Source organism: Rana temporaria, chromosome 9, assembly GCF_905171775.1.
Source record: "Rana temporaria chromosome 9, aRanTem1.1, whole genome shotgun sequence".
NCBI lineage: Eukaryota > Metazoa > Chordata > Amphibia > Anura > Ranidae > Rana > Rana temporaria.
The window spans coordinates 35,529,414-35,549,299 of record NC_053497.1 but is presented as its reverse complement, the minus strand read 5'-3'; the positions used below and the strand labels follow the sequence as shown (position 1 = coordinate 35,549,299).

The window sequence follows — 19,886 nt, the reverse complement described above, 5'->3', positions numbered from 1 at the left end:
GCCACTTGAATACGACTTTGGCTTTGACCAGTGACAATGGACAACTGTTGCATTGTAGAACATTCAGATACTACTTTTATGCAACTTGAGGGCCATAGACTTCAAGGTTAACCCTCAAAAGTTGCATGAAAGTCGGACCGAAGTAGTGCATGACCTACTTTGAAGTCGCTGCAACTTTAACCACTTCCATACTGGGCACTTAAACACCCTCCTGACCAGACCAATTTTCAGCTTTCGGTGCTCTTACACTTTGAATGACAAATACTCAGTCATGCAACATTGTACCCAAATGATTTTTTTGTCCTTTTTTTCCCACAAATAGAGCTTTCTTTTGGTGGTATTTGATCACCTCTGCGGTTTTTATTTTTTGCGCTATTAATGAAAAAAGACCAAAAATTTGGGAAAAAAAAGTTTTTTTCTTAGTTTCTGTGATAAAATTTTGCAAATTATTAATTTTTCTTCATAAATTTTGGCCACAATTTATACTGCTACACGTCTTTGATAAAAATAACCCAACATTTTGGGAAATTATTTGGTCTGTGTGAAAGTTTTAGGGTCTACAATCTATAGTGCAAATCATAAAAAATTATCACATCTGATCACACCTAATGTACTGAAGGCCTCCCTCTGTTCTTGAGACCCTAACAAGCCAGGGAGGTACAGATGGCACTGATGAGGTGGCACAGATGGCACTGATGAGGTGGCACAAATGGCACTGATGAGGCGGCACAAATGGCACTGATGAGGCGGCACAAATGGCACTGATGAGGCGGCACAAATGGCACTGATGAGGCGGCACAAATGGCACTGATGAGGCGGCACAGATGGCACTGAGATGGGTACTGATGAGATGGGTACCGATGTGCACCGATGAGGCCTGTGTACTGGTGGACACAGATGAGGCGGCACAGATGGCACTAATGAGGCGGCACAGATGGCACTGAGATGGGTACTGATTGACTGTGGCACAGATGGGCACTGATGAGGTGGTACAGGTGGGCACTGATGAGGTGGCACAGGTGGGCACTGATGAGGTGGCACAGGTGGGCACTGATTGCAGATGTGCACTGAGGTGGCAGATGGGCACTGGGCACAGGTGGTACTGGTGGCATAGGTGGGCATGGTGGCACAGGTGGGCACGGTGGTACTGGTGGGCTACTGTGGGGGGCACTGTGGTACTGGGGGGCACTGTGGTACTGGGGGCACTGGGGGGGGCACAGGTGGTGGCACTTATAAGTCACTTTTTTTTTTGCGCTGGTAACCGATCTCTCTCCCTCCTCACGCGCTGTCTCTGTGTGAGGAGGGGAGAGCCGGCAATGAGAGATGATCTCATATGTTTACATATGAGATCATCTCTCATTGGCCGCACAGATCGCGCTGTAAATAGCCGCTGTGATTGGCTATTTACCGCGATCTGTGTTTGGCCGTGTCCAAGGGACACGGGCAGCACAGCAGTTCCCCGCTGCGCGCTCGGGAGCGCACGCGGGGAACGAGCAAAGGGGCGGCCGGAAAAAGACGGCCTGTTAGAGATTCAGAGCCACGCTGCGGCCGTACAAAGTCGACTTTGTACGGCCGTCAGCTAGTGGTTAAAGTCGTACATATATGAATATCGTTACAAAAACATAGGGAACGACTTGTCATTTGATGTCCAAAGTTGCATAGCAAGTCGCATAAATGTGAATGGAGCCTAAAGGCCCATACACACGATCAGAAAAAGTAACATTTTGTCTGATAAACAATCTGCCAATTTTCAGATCGTTAGTACGGTGCTTTCGACAGCTGATTCTGAATTGTCGGACAAAAACTGTGAAGGCTGTAAAATTTGTGTTGTACGTGAACACAACGGATCACGTGTCAGGGACTTAGAGCTTACATGGGGCACTTCTGCTCCTGGAAGCCCAACAGTGGGGTGGAGCAAAGGGAAGATGTGCGCTTCAGGAGAAGAGAAGAATAAAGTGATCTTGTTGCTTTGACTTGCATGAGAATAGTTTCACTTTAACCACTTCCCGCCCGGTCAATAGTAAATTGACATCCGGGAAGTGGTTGTGTTATCCTGAGTGTACGTCTATTGACGTCCAGCAGGATATCAAGCCGGCACGCCCCCGCGGGGGCACGCAGCGATCGGTGATGCGGGGTGTCAGTCTGACACCCTGCATCTCCGATCTTGGTAAAGAGCCTCCGGCGGAGGCTCTTTACCATGTGATCAGCTGTGTCCAATCACGGCTGATCACGATGTAAACAGGAAGAGCCGTTGATCGGCTCTTCCTCACTTGCATCTGACAGACGGTAGTAGAGGAGAGCCGATCGGCGGCTCTCCTGACAGGGGGGGTTTGCGCTGATTGTTTATCAGCGCAGCCCTCCCTCGGATGCCAACACTGGACCACCAGGGAAGGGGGCAACATGTGGATGTCCAGGTACATCCCCCATGGCCATTCACATGTAAAATAAATAAGCACAATAGATGCCAATCAGTGTCCACAAATGGGCAATGACTGGGAACATGGGCACTGACTGGCAATAATTAGTAAATAAACAAGTGATGCCCAGCAATGCCATCAGTGCCAGCTCTTAGTGCCCATCCATGCCCAGTGCCCACCTATCAGTGCCCACCTGGGCCACCCATAAGTACCCATCAGTGCCGCATACCAGCGCCGCCTATCAGTGCTGCCTCATCGGTGCCAATCAGTGCCGGTAATTGAAGAAGAAAACTTACTTATTTACAAAAAAATGTAACAGAAAAAAAATAAAAACTTAATTTCTTTTCAAAATTTTCGGTCTTGTTTTAGTTGTTGCGCAAAAAACGACGATAGGAATTTCCTTCCTTTTTCCATCGGAAAAAAATAAAACATGTTCTAATTTCTAAACATCGATGGAAAAAAGTCAGATTGGGCCCACACACGATCGAAATTTCCAATGGAAAAAGTCCATCTGACTTTTTTCATCGGAAATTCTGATCGTGTGTGCTCGGTCCACACTGCTGCGACTTGGTATCAGACTTGTGAGACCCAAAGTCGCATGACATGTGAAATCATATGTTAGTCAATGAGAGCCGTCTTTAAAGCGGAGCTCCACCCTTTTTTTTATACATACCAGAAGTGCCCATTGCTAGGCAGATCGTCCTAATCTGCCACTTCCTGATCCGCGGTCGGTCTTCTTTCTTCTCCTCCTCGCACTGCCTCCTGTGGAATGGGGGAGCGGTGTCTTCTGGGACCTTGTGTGTGTCCCAGGAGACATTGCCCATTCACGTAGCGCCGCGCAGCTCGTGCATGCGCAGTAGGGAATCGGGTGGTGAAGCCGCAACATTCTCTTCCCGATTCCATCACAGAGGATGGCGGTGGGGCAGCTGAGACCCGAGCGATTGCTCGGCTTCGGCTGCCGTCATCGCGGGCACCCTGGACAGGTAAGTCTCCTTATTAAAAGTCAGCAACTACAGTGCTAGTAGCTGCTGACTTAAAAAAAAAAAAAAAAAAAAAAATTAACTGGACCTCCACTTTAATTAGCACTACTGAAGTCGCTCCAACTTTAGAATAGGTTCCTGTACTACTTCAAGGCAACTTCTATCCGACTTGTGCCCATAGACTTTAATAGAAGTCACCTCCAAGTTGGATCCTCATCTTAATTGATGCGATTTGGATCACAGGACATTTACCCAGGCATTCCCTCAAGTTGTAATGTGAACGGAGCCTTAAAGTGTTTCTGAAGGGAAAAACATGTTTTTAAACCCAATGCATTCCCAGTTTATAGTAAAACGTGTTCCAGTAATTGAATCAACCCCTCACCCACTAAATACTTACCAGAGTCCTCACTCGTTTCAGCGCTGTGCCCACCAGCAATGGCTCTCTCCTCTCTCAGGACAGAGAGGCAGCAACGGGAGTCAATGGCTTCTGCTGCTGTCAATCAAACCGTGTGCAGAAAGCAGGGGGTGGAGCCAAGCCGTACTGTGTGTGTCTATGGACAGACAGTGCAGGGTTTAGGTGCGTCCAGGGCCACTGATAGGCCAGTACAACTGGCCCTGTTGTACCGGGCCCGGCCAGCAGAGGGGGCCCGGGCAACCTGAAGAGATGGCTAATTAATGTAAAAATTAAAAAAAATCCACCAGCCATGACCAAACATCGTCCTTCTGACGCCCACCAGGGACAGTGTCACCTATGCTGCCAATGGCATAATGCCATTGGCAGCATGGGTGGCACTGTCTCTGCGTTATGGCAGTGGTCATTAACCTTGTCCTGCAGGGCCCACTAACAGGCCAGGTTTGCAAGATAACTGAAATACATCACAGGTGATATCATTTGCTCCTCAGTGATTGCAGTATTCTAGACTTCATCTCCCCAAGGTAATACATAAAACCTGGCCTGTTAGTGGGCCCTGCAGGACAGGGTTGATGACCACTGCATTAGCGTCATGGGTGGCACTGTCTGCAGCACTTTACAGCATTGGCGGCATGGGTGAGAAAAATAAAATATCACTTGTGGACAAACCTGCACTTTGTTTCAAGGCGGGGTCTGGGACGGAGCCATGGGTGGGGCTGAAGGAGTGGACAGGACCAGGGGTGGAGCTGAAGGGGGGGGGGCCCCGTCAGGTAGGCTGTACGGGGCCCCATGATTTCTATCAGTGGCCCTGGGTGCGTCCCCACATGTGCCACCATAGGGAGCAGCTTCCTATGGTGGCACATGAAGAAGAGAAGGAGCTGAGGGTGCCCTGTGGGGGGATTGCACAGAGCAGGTACAGCAAGTAGAACAGGTTTATTACGTTAATTAAAAAAAAAATAAGTTTTATAACCATCAGTCACCTGCGATGTGTGGAGGGAGCGCCGCCACATAGTCCAGTTCGGAGTCCTTCAGGACTTGGTGCATCCGGATGTGATCCTCCGTCACCGGCAGAAGACGAGGGGGGATTTTAGCAACGTCCCACAGCAGGAAGGCTTCAACAGGAAGACAGAAATGGTTATTGGAATCATATTGGAAAAAAAAAAACGTATCAATACATTCCTATGCTGTACACTTAATATAGCGGCGTTACGCGTAGCAACAAATCTGATTTGGGCAGTCACTAGATACACAATACAAGGAATAGGACTGCTATGGGGTCACTTCCCTTTGCTCTACTTTATACAAAGCACAAACAGTTACATCAATTCACAAAGCCGCAAAAAAAACGTATTCCACTTTTAAATGTCATTTAAAAAAGAAAAATCTCATCAAAAAGGTTAAGTTTACCAAAACAAATGCCGTCTTGAAAGATTATATCAAAGCAGTATTAAAAAACGCAAAAGTAAACATATTGCAGCCTACCAATCCTTCGACGTGATGGCTGCATTAGTTGTATTTTTGATGCCGCGTACACACGGTCGTTTTTTGTCTTTGAAAAACTTCATTTTTTCTCATGAAAAAAAACTATGTTTTTCAAACTTCATTTTAAAAAACGACGTTGCCTACACACCATAGTTTTTTTAAAATGCTCTAGCAAAACGCGGTTACGTACAACACATACGACGGCACTCTGTTCCATTCAAGCTTGCGTCATAACTTGCTTCTGAGAATGTGCGGGTTTAAAAACGTTGTTTTAAACGTCGTTTTAGCCCACACACGATCATTTTTTATGACACAAAAAACGACATAAAAAATTGAAGCATGTTTGAATTTTTTTTTGTCGTTTTTCAGAAGACATAAGACGTTTTGCCCACACACGGTCATTTTAAATGACGTTTTTTAAAATGTCGTTTTTTTTTCATCACAAAAAAAACACCCGTGTGTACGCGGCATTAGGCTTTTATTTTCATCTGCACACGCCATTCGTTTTTTTTCTTCGTTCAACCAAGCGTGCTAAAAGGAAGAGAAAAAAAAAATATGGAAGAGCTCGGGAGGAGATCCGGTACCAACAATCTACACAGGCGCGAGTTCTCAGCCATTGGCTAAGAGTACTGATCAGATGCTAAATAGACATTTTTCAGTCATGCCCCTTTGTATTTAATACTGCAAATGGGAAAAACATAACTACTGGAAGCAGGCCCGGACTGGCCATAGGGCATACCGGGCATATGCCCGGTGGGCCGCGGCGGCCCGCGGGCCGGTAGCGGCCCGCGAATGGCCCTTGGCGGCCCGCGGGTCGATCGCGGCCCGCGAACGGTCCTCGGCGGCCCGCGAACGGCCCTCGGCGGCCAGCATGTCACTTCTACCCAGAGGTGTACCAAGGCCCTTAGGGCGGACTGGGCTGGGTTGCAAGAATGCATTTGCCCCCTGGGCTGCTCTAATGTCCTGCAAAAAGGCCACTGAGCTGGCCGAGTGCGCCACCTGCCACAAGTTGTGGATTGTCCACTGGCCACGTCACCTGCCATGTCACCTGGCCACGTCACCTGCCACAAGTTGTGGATTGTCCACTTGCCATGTCACCTGGCCACATCACCTGCCACGTCACCTGGCCACATCACCTGCCACATCACCTGCCACGTCACCTGGCCACATCACCTGCCACAATTTGTGGATTGTCCACTGGCCACGTCACCTGCCACGTCAACTGGCCACGTCACCTGCCACAAGTTGTGGATTGTCCACTTGCCACGTCACCTGACCACGACACCTGCCACAAGTTGTGGATTGTACATTTGCCACGTCACCTGCCACAAGTGGATTATGCACTTGCCAAATCACCTGGCCACGTCACCTGCCACAAGTTGTGGATTGTCCACTTGCCATGTCACCTGGCCACGTCACCTGCCACATCACCTGGCCACGTCACCTGCCACAAGTTGTGGATTATCCACTGGCCACGTCACCTGCCACGTCAATTGCCACAAGTTGTGGATTGTCCACTGGCCACGTCACCTGGCCACGTCACCTGCCACATCACCTGGCCATGTCACCTACCACAAGTTGTGGATTTTCCACTTGCCACGTCTCACCTACCACAAGTTGTGTATTGTCCACTTGCCATGTCATCTGCCATGTCACCTGGCCACGCCACCTGCCACAAGTTGTGGATTGTCCACTTGCCATGTCACCTGGCCACGTCACCTGCCACATCACCTGGCCACGTCACCTGCCACAAGTTGTGGAATGTCCACTGGCCACATCACCTGCCACGTCAACTGGCCACGTCACCTGCCACAAGTTGTGGATTGTCCACTTGCCACGTCACCTGCCTCAAGTTGTGTATTGTCCACTTGCCACGTCATCTGCCACGTCAACTGGCCATGTCACCTGCAACAAGTTGTGGATTGTCCACTTGCCACGTCACCTGCTACGTCAACTGGCCACGTCACCTGCCACAAGTTGTGGAATGTCCACTGGCCACGTCACCTGCCACGTCAACTGGCCACGTCACCTGCCACAAGTTGTGGATTGTCCACTTGCCACATCACCTGCCTCAAGTTGTGTATTGTCCACTTGCCACGTCATCTGCCACGTCAACTGGCCATGTCACCTGCCACAAGTTGTGGATTGTCCACTTGCCACGTCACCTGACCACGACACCTGCCACAAGTTGTGGATTGTCCACTTGTCACGTCACCTGCCACAAGTGGATTATCCACTTGCCAAATCACCTGGCCACGTCACCTGCCACAAGTTGTGGATTGTCCACTGGCCACGTCCCCCTCTCTGCATATTAAGTGTTATATTACAGCAGCCTGTGACAGTTTCTTGCCCTCCTAGATGTTATGATGTGGGTTCACACTGGCAAGCTGCAGTTTAGCTGCAGTTCTGGCATGTTACCCTCCAGTCCCATAGACTTCTATTAGGTTGTACATTTTTGCTGCATGTCCTGAAAGTGCACAGAAAGTCCTGCATGCCGCATCTGTGGTGCAATTCCAAAAAATGCAGCAAAAACGCACAATTTCTAATTAGAAGTCTGAGGGACTGGGGCTATGGAAAACCGCCACAGTGGCGGCCTGTCCATTAAGGGCACACAGGCACTGCCCCCTCCATTATGCCACCCCCATATGTAAAATGGATAGATTCATGCCTGACCGGCCACTAAGATGGGGTAAGTGTCGTTCAGACAGCGAGTGGGTGGAGGGTGTGTCACAGTGGCTGCATTTGATGGGACAAAGTGGCTGCATTTGATGGGACAAAGTGGCTGCATTTGATAGGGCACAGTGGCTGCATTTTATGGGGCACAGTGGCTGCATTTTATGGGGCAAAGTGGCTGCATTTGATGGGGCACAGTGGCTGCATTTTATGGGGCACAGTGGCTGCATTTTATGGGGCAAAGTGGCTGCATTTGATGGGGCAAAGTGGCTGCATTTTATGGGGCACAGTGGCTGCATTTTATGGGGCACAGTGGCTGCATTTTATGGGGCAAAGTGGCTGCATTTGATGGGGCACAGTGGCTGCATTTGATGGGGCACAGTGGCTGCATTTGATGGGACACAGTGGCTGCATTTGATGGGGCACAGTGGCTGCATTTGATGGGGCACAGTGGCTGCATTTGATGGGGCACAGTGGCTGCATTTGATGGGACAAAGTGGCTGCATTTGATGGGGCACAGTGGCTGCATTTGATGGGACAAAGTGGCTGCATTTGATGGGACAAAGTGACTGCATTTGATGGGGCAAAGTGGCTGCATTTGATGGGACACAGTGGCTGCATTTGATGGGACAAAGTGGCTGCATTTGATGGGGCACAGTGGCTGCATTTGATGGGACAAAGTGGCTGTATTTGATGGGACAAAGTGGCTGTATTTGATGGGACAAAGTGGCTGTATTTGATGGGACAAAGTGACTGCATTTGATGGGGCAAAGTGGCTGCATTTGATGGGGCACAGTGGCTGCATTTGATGGGACAAAGTGGCTGTATTTGATGGGACAAAGTGACTGCATTTGATGGGGCACAGTGGCTGCATTTGATGGGACAAAGTGGCTACATTTGATGGGGCACAGTGCCTTCATTTGATGGGCACAGTGGCTGCATTTGATGGGGCACAGTGGCTGCATTTGATGGGGCACAGTGGCTGCATTTGATGGGGCACAGTGGCTGCATTTGATGGGGCACAGTGGCTGCATTTGATGGGGCACAGTGGCTGCATTTGATGGGGCACAGTGGCTGCATTTGATGGGGCACAGTGGCTGCATTTGATGGGGCACAGTGGCTGCATTTGATGGGGCACAGTGGCTGCATTTGATGTGACACAATGGCTGCATTTGATGTAGCACAGTGGCTGCATTTAATGGGGCACAGTGGCTGCATATAATGGGGCACAGTGGCTGCATTTGATGGGGCACAGTGGCTGCATTTGATGGGGCACAGTGGCTGCATTTGATGGGGCACAGTGGCTGCATTTGATGGGGCACAGTGGCTGCATATAATGGGGCACAGTGGCTGCATTTGATGTTTTTGTTCAGTTTGATTGCTTCCCCCCCAAAAAATGTTGAGCACCAGTGTGAGCCAAAAGGCTTGCACTCACAGATACTCCACTGAAAAGTTATCAATTCTCATGTCACTTTTCAGAGGCATTTGACAGACAGTAAGGAGGTGATGCCTAATTTCCTCCCTGCCTGTTTTAACCTCAGCCAGTCCCTCCAGATATTTCACTTTTTACTCCACCTTATTTTCATTACTCTTTATAGGTATTAGATGTTCTCTCACCTTATTCTTTGCACATCTAATACATAATGAGAGTTCTGGAATTAAGGTGGAGTTCAAAGTGAATTTCTAAACCTAAGTTAAGAACCCCTTTCAGAAGATTTGAGGATATTATTAAACTCAGAGACTGGTGGACTTAGGCCATCATAAATATCTGCCAGTTCAGCAGAAATTTCAATCTATCAATGTGCAGACTGGTTATACAGACTCCGATCTATCAACTGACTTCACTACAACAATGGGAAATGTCCAACGATTTCTCTCTGTTCCAACAATGTGGAGTGATTTCTCTCTCTGTGCCACAAATGTGGAGCAGTCTCTCTCTCTGTGCGGGCATTCCATCATTAACCCCCGCCGCGTGTGTTCCCCCCCCCCCCCCCCCCGGGCTGCTCAGTCTAAAATGCCCGGGCCTATTTTTTGTCCCAGTCCGGGCCTGACTGGAAGTCTCGATTTCTCATAATCTGGTGAATATTTTACCTGGAATGGCCGATTTCCCTGTCCTCTGCTAAAGGCCTTATAGAAAGCCTGAGTGAAGTCGTGCCAGAATCTAGCAGTATGTGTAGTAGCACTAACCCGTACCAGAATCTTTGTAAACGGACATAGGGAGGCTGCTACGTCTGAAGTCTCATGCTGAAAATGCCAATTATCTGGCTGTGATGCCGACTCTTATGCCGCGTACACACCATCACTTTATGTGATGAAAAAAAAATATTTTTTTAAAAACGTCAATTTAAATGACCGTGTGTGGGGGAAAACGTTGTTTTAGGTCTTGTGAAAAACGACAAAAAAAAAATTGAAGCATGCTTCAATTTTATGTGTCGTTTTTCAAAACGTCGTTTTTTACTTCACAGAAATTGACCGTGTGTAGCAAAAAAAGAAGACGTTTTTAAACCCGTGCATGCCCAGAAGCTACTTATGAAGCGAGCTTCAATGGAAAAAAGTGGTGAACGTAACCTCGCTTTGCTAGAGCATTGTGAAAAAACTATGGTGTGTAGGCAACGTCGTTTTTGAAAATTGAAGTTTCAAAAACGTCATTTTTTACTTCACAGAAAATGTCGTTTTTTTTCATCACATAAAGTGATGGTGTGTACACGGCATTAATCTTCGATGAAAATGGGGGGGAACTAATGCGCAAATCAACCTAACCAAGGTAAAGAATAAACTAAAAATAAATACCATAAATAACAACTAATAACGCAGCTGCCACTACTAAAAATGCTCACGCACTCAAGATAAATGAATTACAGGTAGGGTGTAGTAGCGCTTGCTCAATAAAACTAATGAATAAAATGACAACCCAAAAAGTATAAAATGTAAAACCGTCAATCCACCACCGACTGAAGGTCTAAAAGTGTTCCACTCAAATTAATATCCAAAATAGATCAAGAAAGTAAATTCATGTAGGAGTATCCAAAAGTGTCTGTAGGTATATAATATTATAATAAAATATGTTCCACTTAAAGTCAAACCCGCCCAGCATCAATCAATTGATGAAGAGGGTAAAGAGAGTGAAATATTAATAATAAAAAACTGATTGGGTAGACAAAACGTGCCACCAAAAGCATCGTGCTACCAAAAAAAAATCCATAAATATAATGAGGAATAAAATATATAACGTTGACCAAATTTTCAAGTGTGGATAAAAGTTCCTAAAGTAATATTACATCAATATGAAGTGCAATGTGCAAAAAGATATAATAATAATATTCAGTGCAAAGAGTACTGAAATCCAGTGAAAAATCTAATAAATAGAATATCAATTCATGCATCAGTGAAAAACAAATAAAGTCCAAACAAATATTTTGCAGTGAAAAAATAACAGTGAAAAAAGTGAGTCCCATACAGTAAATCCCTCAAGGGATTAAAATCAAATATACTGTCAGAGAAATAAAAAACATGCCAAAAGTGACAAGTGCACAATTGTGCAAAATACAACGAAATCCAAAGTTCAAAATATATTTCTTTAAAACTTCAATCGCTGATTTCCAAAGTGTATTGTGTGCTCCACCAACAATCGATGATTCAGTGCATCAAAATAAACATGCACACGTGCTTGAGAGGAAGATAATAGATGCCACTCGTCTCTCAGTGCAAATGTGAGATAAGCGTTTCCACCAGCCCCTTACCTTAGTAAGGCTTTGAAAAAGCCTAATGTAGTGCTGTTAAGGATGGGATATACCTCACACAGTCAGCTTGCTGTTCCAAATCCCGCACCTGAACGCTCAAACATCCACAGCGCTGGCACTCAAATAAAGAAACAGGAAGGCTCCCATAGCATAAAACCTTTTACAATTTATTCGTATCAAACAAAGAATTCACTCACAGACATAGATGAGTCATCAGCATGTGTAGTAAAAGAGTGTCTCCGCTCTGCGGCCGCGAGCGGATGACGTCACCAACAGCTCTCCGAATTCCTCACGCGTATCGTGACTGACAGCACGTCACTTACTCATAGGATGTTTGATACGAATAAATTGTAAAAGGTTTTATGCTATGGGAGCCTTCCTGTTTCTTTATTTGAGTGCCAGCGCTGTGGATGTTTGAGCGTTCAGGTGCGGGATTTGGAACAGCAAGCTGACTGTGTGAGGTATATCCCATCCTTAACAGCACTACATTAGGCTTTTTCAAAGCCTTACTAAGGTAAGGGGCTGGTGGAAACGCTTATCTCACATTTGCACTGAGAGACGAGTGGCATCTATTATCTTCCTCTCAAGCACGTGTGCATGTTTATTTTGATGCACTGAATCATCGATTGTTGGTGGAGCACACAATACACTTTGGAAATCAGCGATTGAAGTTTTAAAGAAATATATTTTGAACTTTGGATTTCGTTGTATTTTGCACAATTGTGCACTTGTCACTTTTGGCATGTTTTTTATTTCTCTGACAGTATATTTGATTTTAATCCCTTGAGGGATTTACTGTATGGGACTCACTTTTTTCACTGTTATTTTTTCACTGCAAAATATTTGTTTGGACTTTATTTGTTTTTCACTGATGCATGAATTGATATTCTATTTATTAGATTTTTCACTGGATTTCAGTACTCTTTGCACTGAATATTATTATTATATCTTTTTGCACATTGCACTTCATATTGATGTAATATTACTTTAGGAACTTTTATCCACACTTGAAAATTTGGTCAACGTTATATATTTTATTCCTCATTATATTTATGGATTTTTTTTTGGTAGCACGATGCTTTTGGTGGCACGTTTTGTCTACCCAATCAGTTTTTTATTATTAATATTTCACTCTCTTTACCCTCTTCATCAATTGATTGATGCTGGGCGGGTTTGACTTTAAGTGGAACATATTTTATTATAATATTATATACCTACAGACACTTTTGGATACTCCTACATGAATTTACTTTCTTGATCTATTTTGGATATTAATTTGAGTGGAACACTTTTAGACCTTCAGTCGGTGGTGGATTGACGGTTTTACATTTTATACTTTTTGGGTTGTCATTTTATTCATTAGTTTTATTGAGCAAGCGCTACTACACCCTACCTGTAATTCATTAATCTTCGATATTTCGAATCTCTGACCTGGAGCAAATATGTGGTCAGTCTTTCCTTGTTCATACTTGTTCTATGATATGTCTGTTCCAGCAGTGAAACCACTGAGACAGATTGATAGCCAGGCAACTAGCATTTTCACAAGACTGTCATTAGCCATAGAGCCGATATCTCTTTCAAGTAAAGAAAATATATATAAAGCATTATGTAACACCCATGCAGTAGACTCAGCTGATCCATGTGACCTGAAAGGGAAATGAGACATGAAAATGATGCATGTTGAGGCTTATATGGGCTGCACAGTGTAGTTTAAGAATATCATGATCCAAAGACGCTAGAATAGGGGTACACAAACCTTCTAAATCAAAAGGCCACTTCACTGACTTTTAGATCCTAGGGGGCCAAACTGTGGCCAGAGGAGGTAGAACATATCCCGACGTCAGCGGTCAGAAGAAGTAGAGTGGGCGTAAAAGGAAAAGACCTAGTGCCCCATTCTTGGTCTCAATGAGAGCTTCCAAAAAAATCTGGCAGGCGATCGATCAACTTGGGTACATTCAGCCTGCCCAAAACATGGTTGGAATCTTGGCTAGTTCAGCAGGAACTTGAGCCATCTATGGCTGACTTGACTGTGCCCCATCAATGGAAAGAATGATGCCCCCATCCTTGGCGTCAGCGGATGGAAAGCGGGCCCCCATCCTTGGCGTCAGCGGATGGAAAGCGGGCCCCCATCCTTGGCGTCAGCGGATGGAAAGCGGGCCCCATTGTCGAGTGTCAGCGGGAGGAATAGTGCTTAAAAAAAAGGGCCAGGTAAAGGAAAGCACATGGCACCACATCCAGGCCGCAGTTTGGGGATCACTGCTCTAAACATAACGCCATGGAAGGTGGCAACCTCTTAATTATCAGTGCCCCAATCTTGGTCTCAATGAGAGCTTCCAAACCCCAAAAATCTGGCAGGCTATCGATCAACTTGGGTACATTTAGCCTGCCCAAAACATGGTTGGAATGCCGGCCAGTTCAGCAGGAACTTGAGCCATCTATGGCTGACTTGACTTGTGCCCCATCCTCGGCGTCAGCGGATGGAAAGAGGGCCCCCATCCTCGGCGTCAGCAGATGGAAAGAGGGCCCCCATCCTCGGCGTCAGCGGATGGAAAGAGGGCCCCCATCCTCGGCGTCAGCGGATGGAAAGAGGGCCCCGATCCACAGCGTGAGCGGATGGAAAGAGGGCCCCGATCCACAGCGTCAGCGGATGGAAAGAGGGCCCCCATCCTCGGCGTCAGCGGATGGAAAGAGGGCCCCCATCCTCGGCGTCAGCGGATGGAAAGAGGGCCCCCATCCTCGGCGTCAGCGGATGGAAAGAGGGCCCCCATCCTCGGCGTCAGCGGATGGAAAGAGGGCCCCCATCCTCGGCGTCAGCGGATGGAAAGAGGGCCCCCATCCTCGGCATCAGCGGATGGAAAGAGGGCCCCCATCCTCGGCGTCAGCGGATGGAAAGAGGGCCCCCATCCTTGGCGTCAGCGGATGGAAAACGGGTCCCCATCCTCGGCGTCAGCGGATGGAAAGAGGGCCCCCATCCTCGGCGTCAGCGGATGGAAAGAGGGCCCCCATCCTTGGCGTCAGCGGATGGAAAACGGGTCCCCATCCTTGGCGTCAGCGGATGGAAAGCGGGTCCCCATCCTTGGCATCAGCGGATGGAAAAAGCGGGCCCCATCCTTGGCGTCCACGGATGGAAAAATCGGGCCCCATCCTTGGCGTCCGCTGATGGAAAGCACATGGCACCACATCCAGGCAGCAGTTTGGGGATCACTGCTCTAAACATAACGCCATGGTAGATGACAACCTCTTAATGTTCAGTGTAGAAGTATGCACGCTAGTACCAGACAATTCAGGGGAGGGTTGGAAACTGGATGGCAAAATCCAACCCAACCCATCATTTCTTCTTAGCACTGATCAGCCAGGGGGTGTCCTTACAAATGATATAGTGCCCAAATGCAGGCTGGTGCTTTCCGAAATGACTGTAAAAATCCAGACCATGGGACCATTACTTGCCTGTGTGAATTTTGGGCGCATAGACTGATGTGACTGTACAATATGTACAATCACTGCATAATAATAATATTTTTTTTATATACATTAAAATATATAATAATCAATGTAATTATGCGACATAGTTGTTAGAAGAATAAGGACTGAAGCTTAACTGCAGTCAGAATCCGCAGCCTGTATCCTATCTAGAGTGTCTGCATTAGTAATGGAGTATATTGATCCCTTTGGCTCAGCACACCTTAGCTGAGCCATTCAGCTAATACAGGAAAACACAAGTGTTCATTTTTAGTCCTAGATACAAAGAACATTTTCTTTAATATAGAAATACCCTAAAGGGGGCTACCGGGGATGTTGTGTACCCCTTTCGCTGCAGCATAACAGTCAGAATAAAAACTGGAAATTGAGCCTCAAAGATTTAAACTAAGGTGGATGAAAGCAGATGTGTGCACCTTAACATCCAAATAATCGACGAACCCCCAATAACGAGACACAGCTCTGTTTGAGGTTCCACACGAATAGACCCTTTATTGAGAAAATCAGGCTCTTATATACAGTTAGGATACTGCAGTCCAAATGAACAATGACCCAACTCCACCCACAACATCATACAATGGTTCCTAACGAGCCCCCTCAATACACATCTTTTAGTCAGACATTCTGACTCCGGCTCTGACATAATTTACATGAGCTAATTAACTACAACTGATAATTCAGACACCTGACCTTCAGGCTGTCTGCCAACTCACAATACACATGTATCATCAATAGACCTTCACACAATACAGGGTCAATTAGCACACGCCATTCTAGATTTATTCACATCACACCAGACAGATGGCTTGAGTTGATGACATTAACACCTAACAGTATGTGTCCCCACATTATGAATGAGTCACTTTTTCAATTAACCTGTTGAGTTCAGAATCAACAAGAGCAACCAGTTCTCACAGATATCCTGGAATATATTGTGGATAATAACTACATAATAGTCCCATCTCCGGTAATCCAAGGTATATTCTGACTGTCTATTGTTTTCTGGCTCATGCTTTCTAAGAGCTTCTGGGTCCCACGGCCCTCCAGTTACAATCTTATTATGCAGAATTTTACAGGACCAACAGCATGGACGTCACAAGACCTCCGAAGGAATGCTGTGGTATCTTACAACAAGCCATCAGTTGTAGATCCTTTAAGTCCTGTAAGTTGCAAGGTGGGGCCTCTATGTATCAGACATTATTTTGTTCCAGTACATCCCACAGATGCTCGATTGCATTGAGATCTGGAGAATATGGAGCCCAAGTCAACACCTCAAGCTCAATATTGTTGAACCATTTTTGCAGGGCACATTATCCTGCTTAGAAAGGTCACTACCATCAGGGAATACCGTTTCCATGAAGGGGTGTACTTAGTCACCAACAATGTTTAGGTAAGTGGCACATGTCAAGTAACATCCACACGAAGGGTAGGACCCAAGGTTTCCTATTAGAACTTTGCCCAAAGCATCACACTGCCTCCCCTGGCTTTCCTTCTTTCTATACTGCATCCTGGTGCACCAGATGTAAGGTCAGAAACGTACACATCCCCGACCATCCACATGATGTAAACAGGCCCGTCGGAACAAGACAGGCAAAACAAGCAACTGCTTGGGGCCCCGAGCTGGCCTGGGGCCCCAGCAGGGCGGGCCTTTGCCGCGCCGCTGCTTCCTATAAATGCTGCAGCCTGTAGCATAGTCAAGCTCCTCTTCCTAGTTCCTCCTGCAGTCCGGCTGACAGGAAGTGCACACACTCAATGCTCACTTCCTTTCAGTCCGGCCAGGAACAGCAAACAATCTCCTGCTGCGCGGTATGCGGTAGGGAGGGGGGGTAAAAAGAACATGGGGGGAGGGGAGGCAGGCAGAAGAAGTACTACCCGTTCGGCGTCAGCAGCACACACACATCGCCCCCCGCTTATCAACTTGCAATGACAGAAGAAGTGAAGAAGTACTTCTCTGTGTCCGGCTGCGGCTGCATCCGTGTCCCCCACCAACCTAACCCCCCCACCTGCTTCTCAACTTGAAACTCAGCAACACCCCGTCCCCCGCTTCTTGCTTGGGGCCCCCAAATTCTTTCAAATGGCCCTGGATGTAAATGAAAAATGTGATTCAACAGATCAGACCACCTTCTTCCATTGCTTCATGGTCCAATTCTGATGCTCACATGCCGATTGTAGGCACTTTTGGCTGTGGTCAACATGGGCTCCCTGACTGGTTTGCAGCTATACAACCCCATACACAAAACTGTGATGTTCATTTTTTCTGCTTTCAGCGCATCAACTTCATGAACAACATGTTTACTTGCTGCCCAATATATCCCACGGACTTTCAGATGCCATTGTAATGAGAGAATCGTTATTCACTTAACCTGTCAGTAGTCATAAAAGTTGTGGTTGATCGGCGTATGGGATAACAGTCATCGGATGGGGCGACAATCTCATGTCTATAGAATCTCTGCAGGACAATATAGTGGAACCTTGGATTACGAGCATAATCCGTTCCAGAATGCTTGTAATCCAAAGCACTCGCATATCAAAGTGAGTTTCCACATAGAAGTTAATGGAAACAAAGATAATTTGTTCCGCATTGACTTCTATTGCATGCAATACCGCATTCGGACAGAGGTGGGGAGGCGCCGGAGAGCCTCGGAAATACACAAGGGCAGCTCGGAAACCCTTCGGAAAGTTTGAGGGATTCCGCTTATTTTCCAATGGCTCCGAATCGTTTTGAGTGTCACCGATGCCCCCGCACCTCTGGCCAAATGCGGTACTGCACACCCCATTAGCTTGAATTCTGCAAGACACTCGCAAACCAAGTCAGGATTTAAAAAAAAAAAGTTGCTCATTATTCAAAACGCTCGTTAACCGCGTTACTCTTAAACCAATGTTCCACTGTATACGGAGGAAACATACTACTTCTCTTGCCAACATGTACGTGAGCTTTCACACTCGCCTGCCCTGTCCCCTCTGTAGTGACACCATGGGGGAGATTTACTAAGGGCCCTTTCACACGTGCGGACCGTATGTCCGCATTTTCATCCGTCCGATGCGGATGAAAACAGGACATACATTGGTCCCTATGTGATCACGGGTGTCAGCGGATGACCATCCGCTGACACCCGTAATCGTCCGCCTCCGCAAAGATCCGCATTTGTGGACGGAAGAAAATCCTATTTTTCTTCCGTCTGCCGGATCGGATGAACACAGACATACGGTCCGTGTTCATCCGATCCCCCATAGGGGAGAGCGGAGGAAAGACAGGGCGGACACTGTGCAGGGACCGCCCTGTCAGCTGCCAGCTCAGCAGGGATTTTACGGAGGATCTCCGCTGAGCTTTTGCAGACACACGGGGCCAGATTCACAAAGAGATACGACGGCGTATCTCCTGATACGCCGTCGTATCTCTGAGATCCGACGGTCGGATCTATGCGACTGATTCATAAGAATCAGTTCCGCATAGATCTCCCTTAGATCCGACTGGTGTAAGTGACTTACACCGTCGGATCTTAGGCTGCAATCTCCCGCCGGCCGCTAGGTGTCGCCTCGTTTTTTTACGCGTCGGATATGCAAATGAGGAGAACCGCCGATTCAGTAACGAACGCCCGCCCGTCGCTTTATTTTCACGTTGTTTGCGTCCGGCTTTTTCCGGCGGATAGTTACCCATGCTATAGCAGGGGTAACTGCGGCGTATCCTATGTTTAGTATGGCCGTCGTTCCCGCGCTGAGTTTTAAATTTTAACGTCGTTTGCGTACGCCGATTCAGAATTCTTCCTGACGCAAGTTATGCTCACGCCGAAATCACTGACGTCCTAGCGACGTCAGTGTGAGCAATGCACGCCGGGAAATTTAGCCGGCGGCGCATGCGCATTTAAATCGCGCCTGATTTAAATACTACACTCCCCCTAGCCGCAAAATTTGAATTCCGCCGGGGGAGTTACGATCCGCCGGTGCAAGTTTCGAGGTAAGTGCTTTGTGAATACAGCACTAGCCTCGCAAAAGTGCGCCGGCGGATCGTAAATCACATAGATTAGCGGATCTTTAGATCCGTGTAATCTATGTGAATCTGGCCCACGGAGCGGATCATTACTGATCCGCCCGTGTGAAAGGGCCCTTAAACTGGAGTGTGCAAAATGTGGTGCAGCTGTGCATGATAGCCAAGCTTCTAACTTCAGCTTGTTCAATTAAGCAGTAAAACGTGGAACCTGATTGGTTTCTATGCAGGGCTGCACCATATTTTGCACTCTCCAGTTTTAGTAAATTGGCCTCTAGATATAATCCCGGGTAAGCTCACCCTAGAAGTATAGAGAATGCTCTGACGATGGCTTGTCTTCAGAGGAGTCAGATCAATTCTACACAATCAAAAGCTCTCCAAGGTCTATGGGCAGTTTTCATAGCAACATAGGCGTGCGCAGCCTATTGCATTAGGGTGTGCACCCCAAAGCTCAAACACAGATGAATGCCACCGGCTGTCACAGGGAGGAGGCTCTGGTGGTGGGAGACAGTAGATTGGGAGCATATTACGCTACACCCTAAATACGAGTGTAATGTGTTCCTAAAGTTGAACCTAGCCTTTAATATAATGGTGGCATTTACACTGGCCCCTGGCACCCCCCAACCACCCACCTGGTGCCGCCCCTGGATAATGCTAATTCACATGGGGTGATTAGGGTGTGCCCAGGCACACCGGCACACCCTGTGCGCACACCTATGC

General features: G+C 47.1%; 1 protein-coding gene across 1 annotated transcript in view; it reads right to left on the bottom strand.

The window, feature by feature from the left end:
• BLVRB (biliverdin reductase B) overlaps window positions 1-19,886 on the bottom strand; it is a 62,063-nt gene that overhangs the window by 9,439 nt on the left and 32,738 nt on the right. The window contains exon 4 of the mRNA XM_040323158.1: window positions 4,790-4,921. Within this exon, the coding sequence (XP_040179092.1) occupies window positions 4,790-4,921 (132 nt within the window). The remainder of the gene's footprint in view (window positions 1-4,789; window positions 4,922-19,886) is intronic.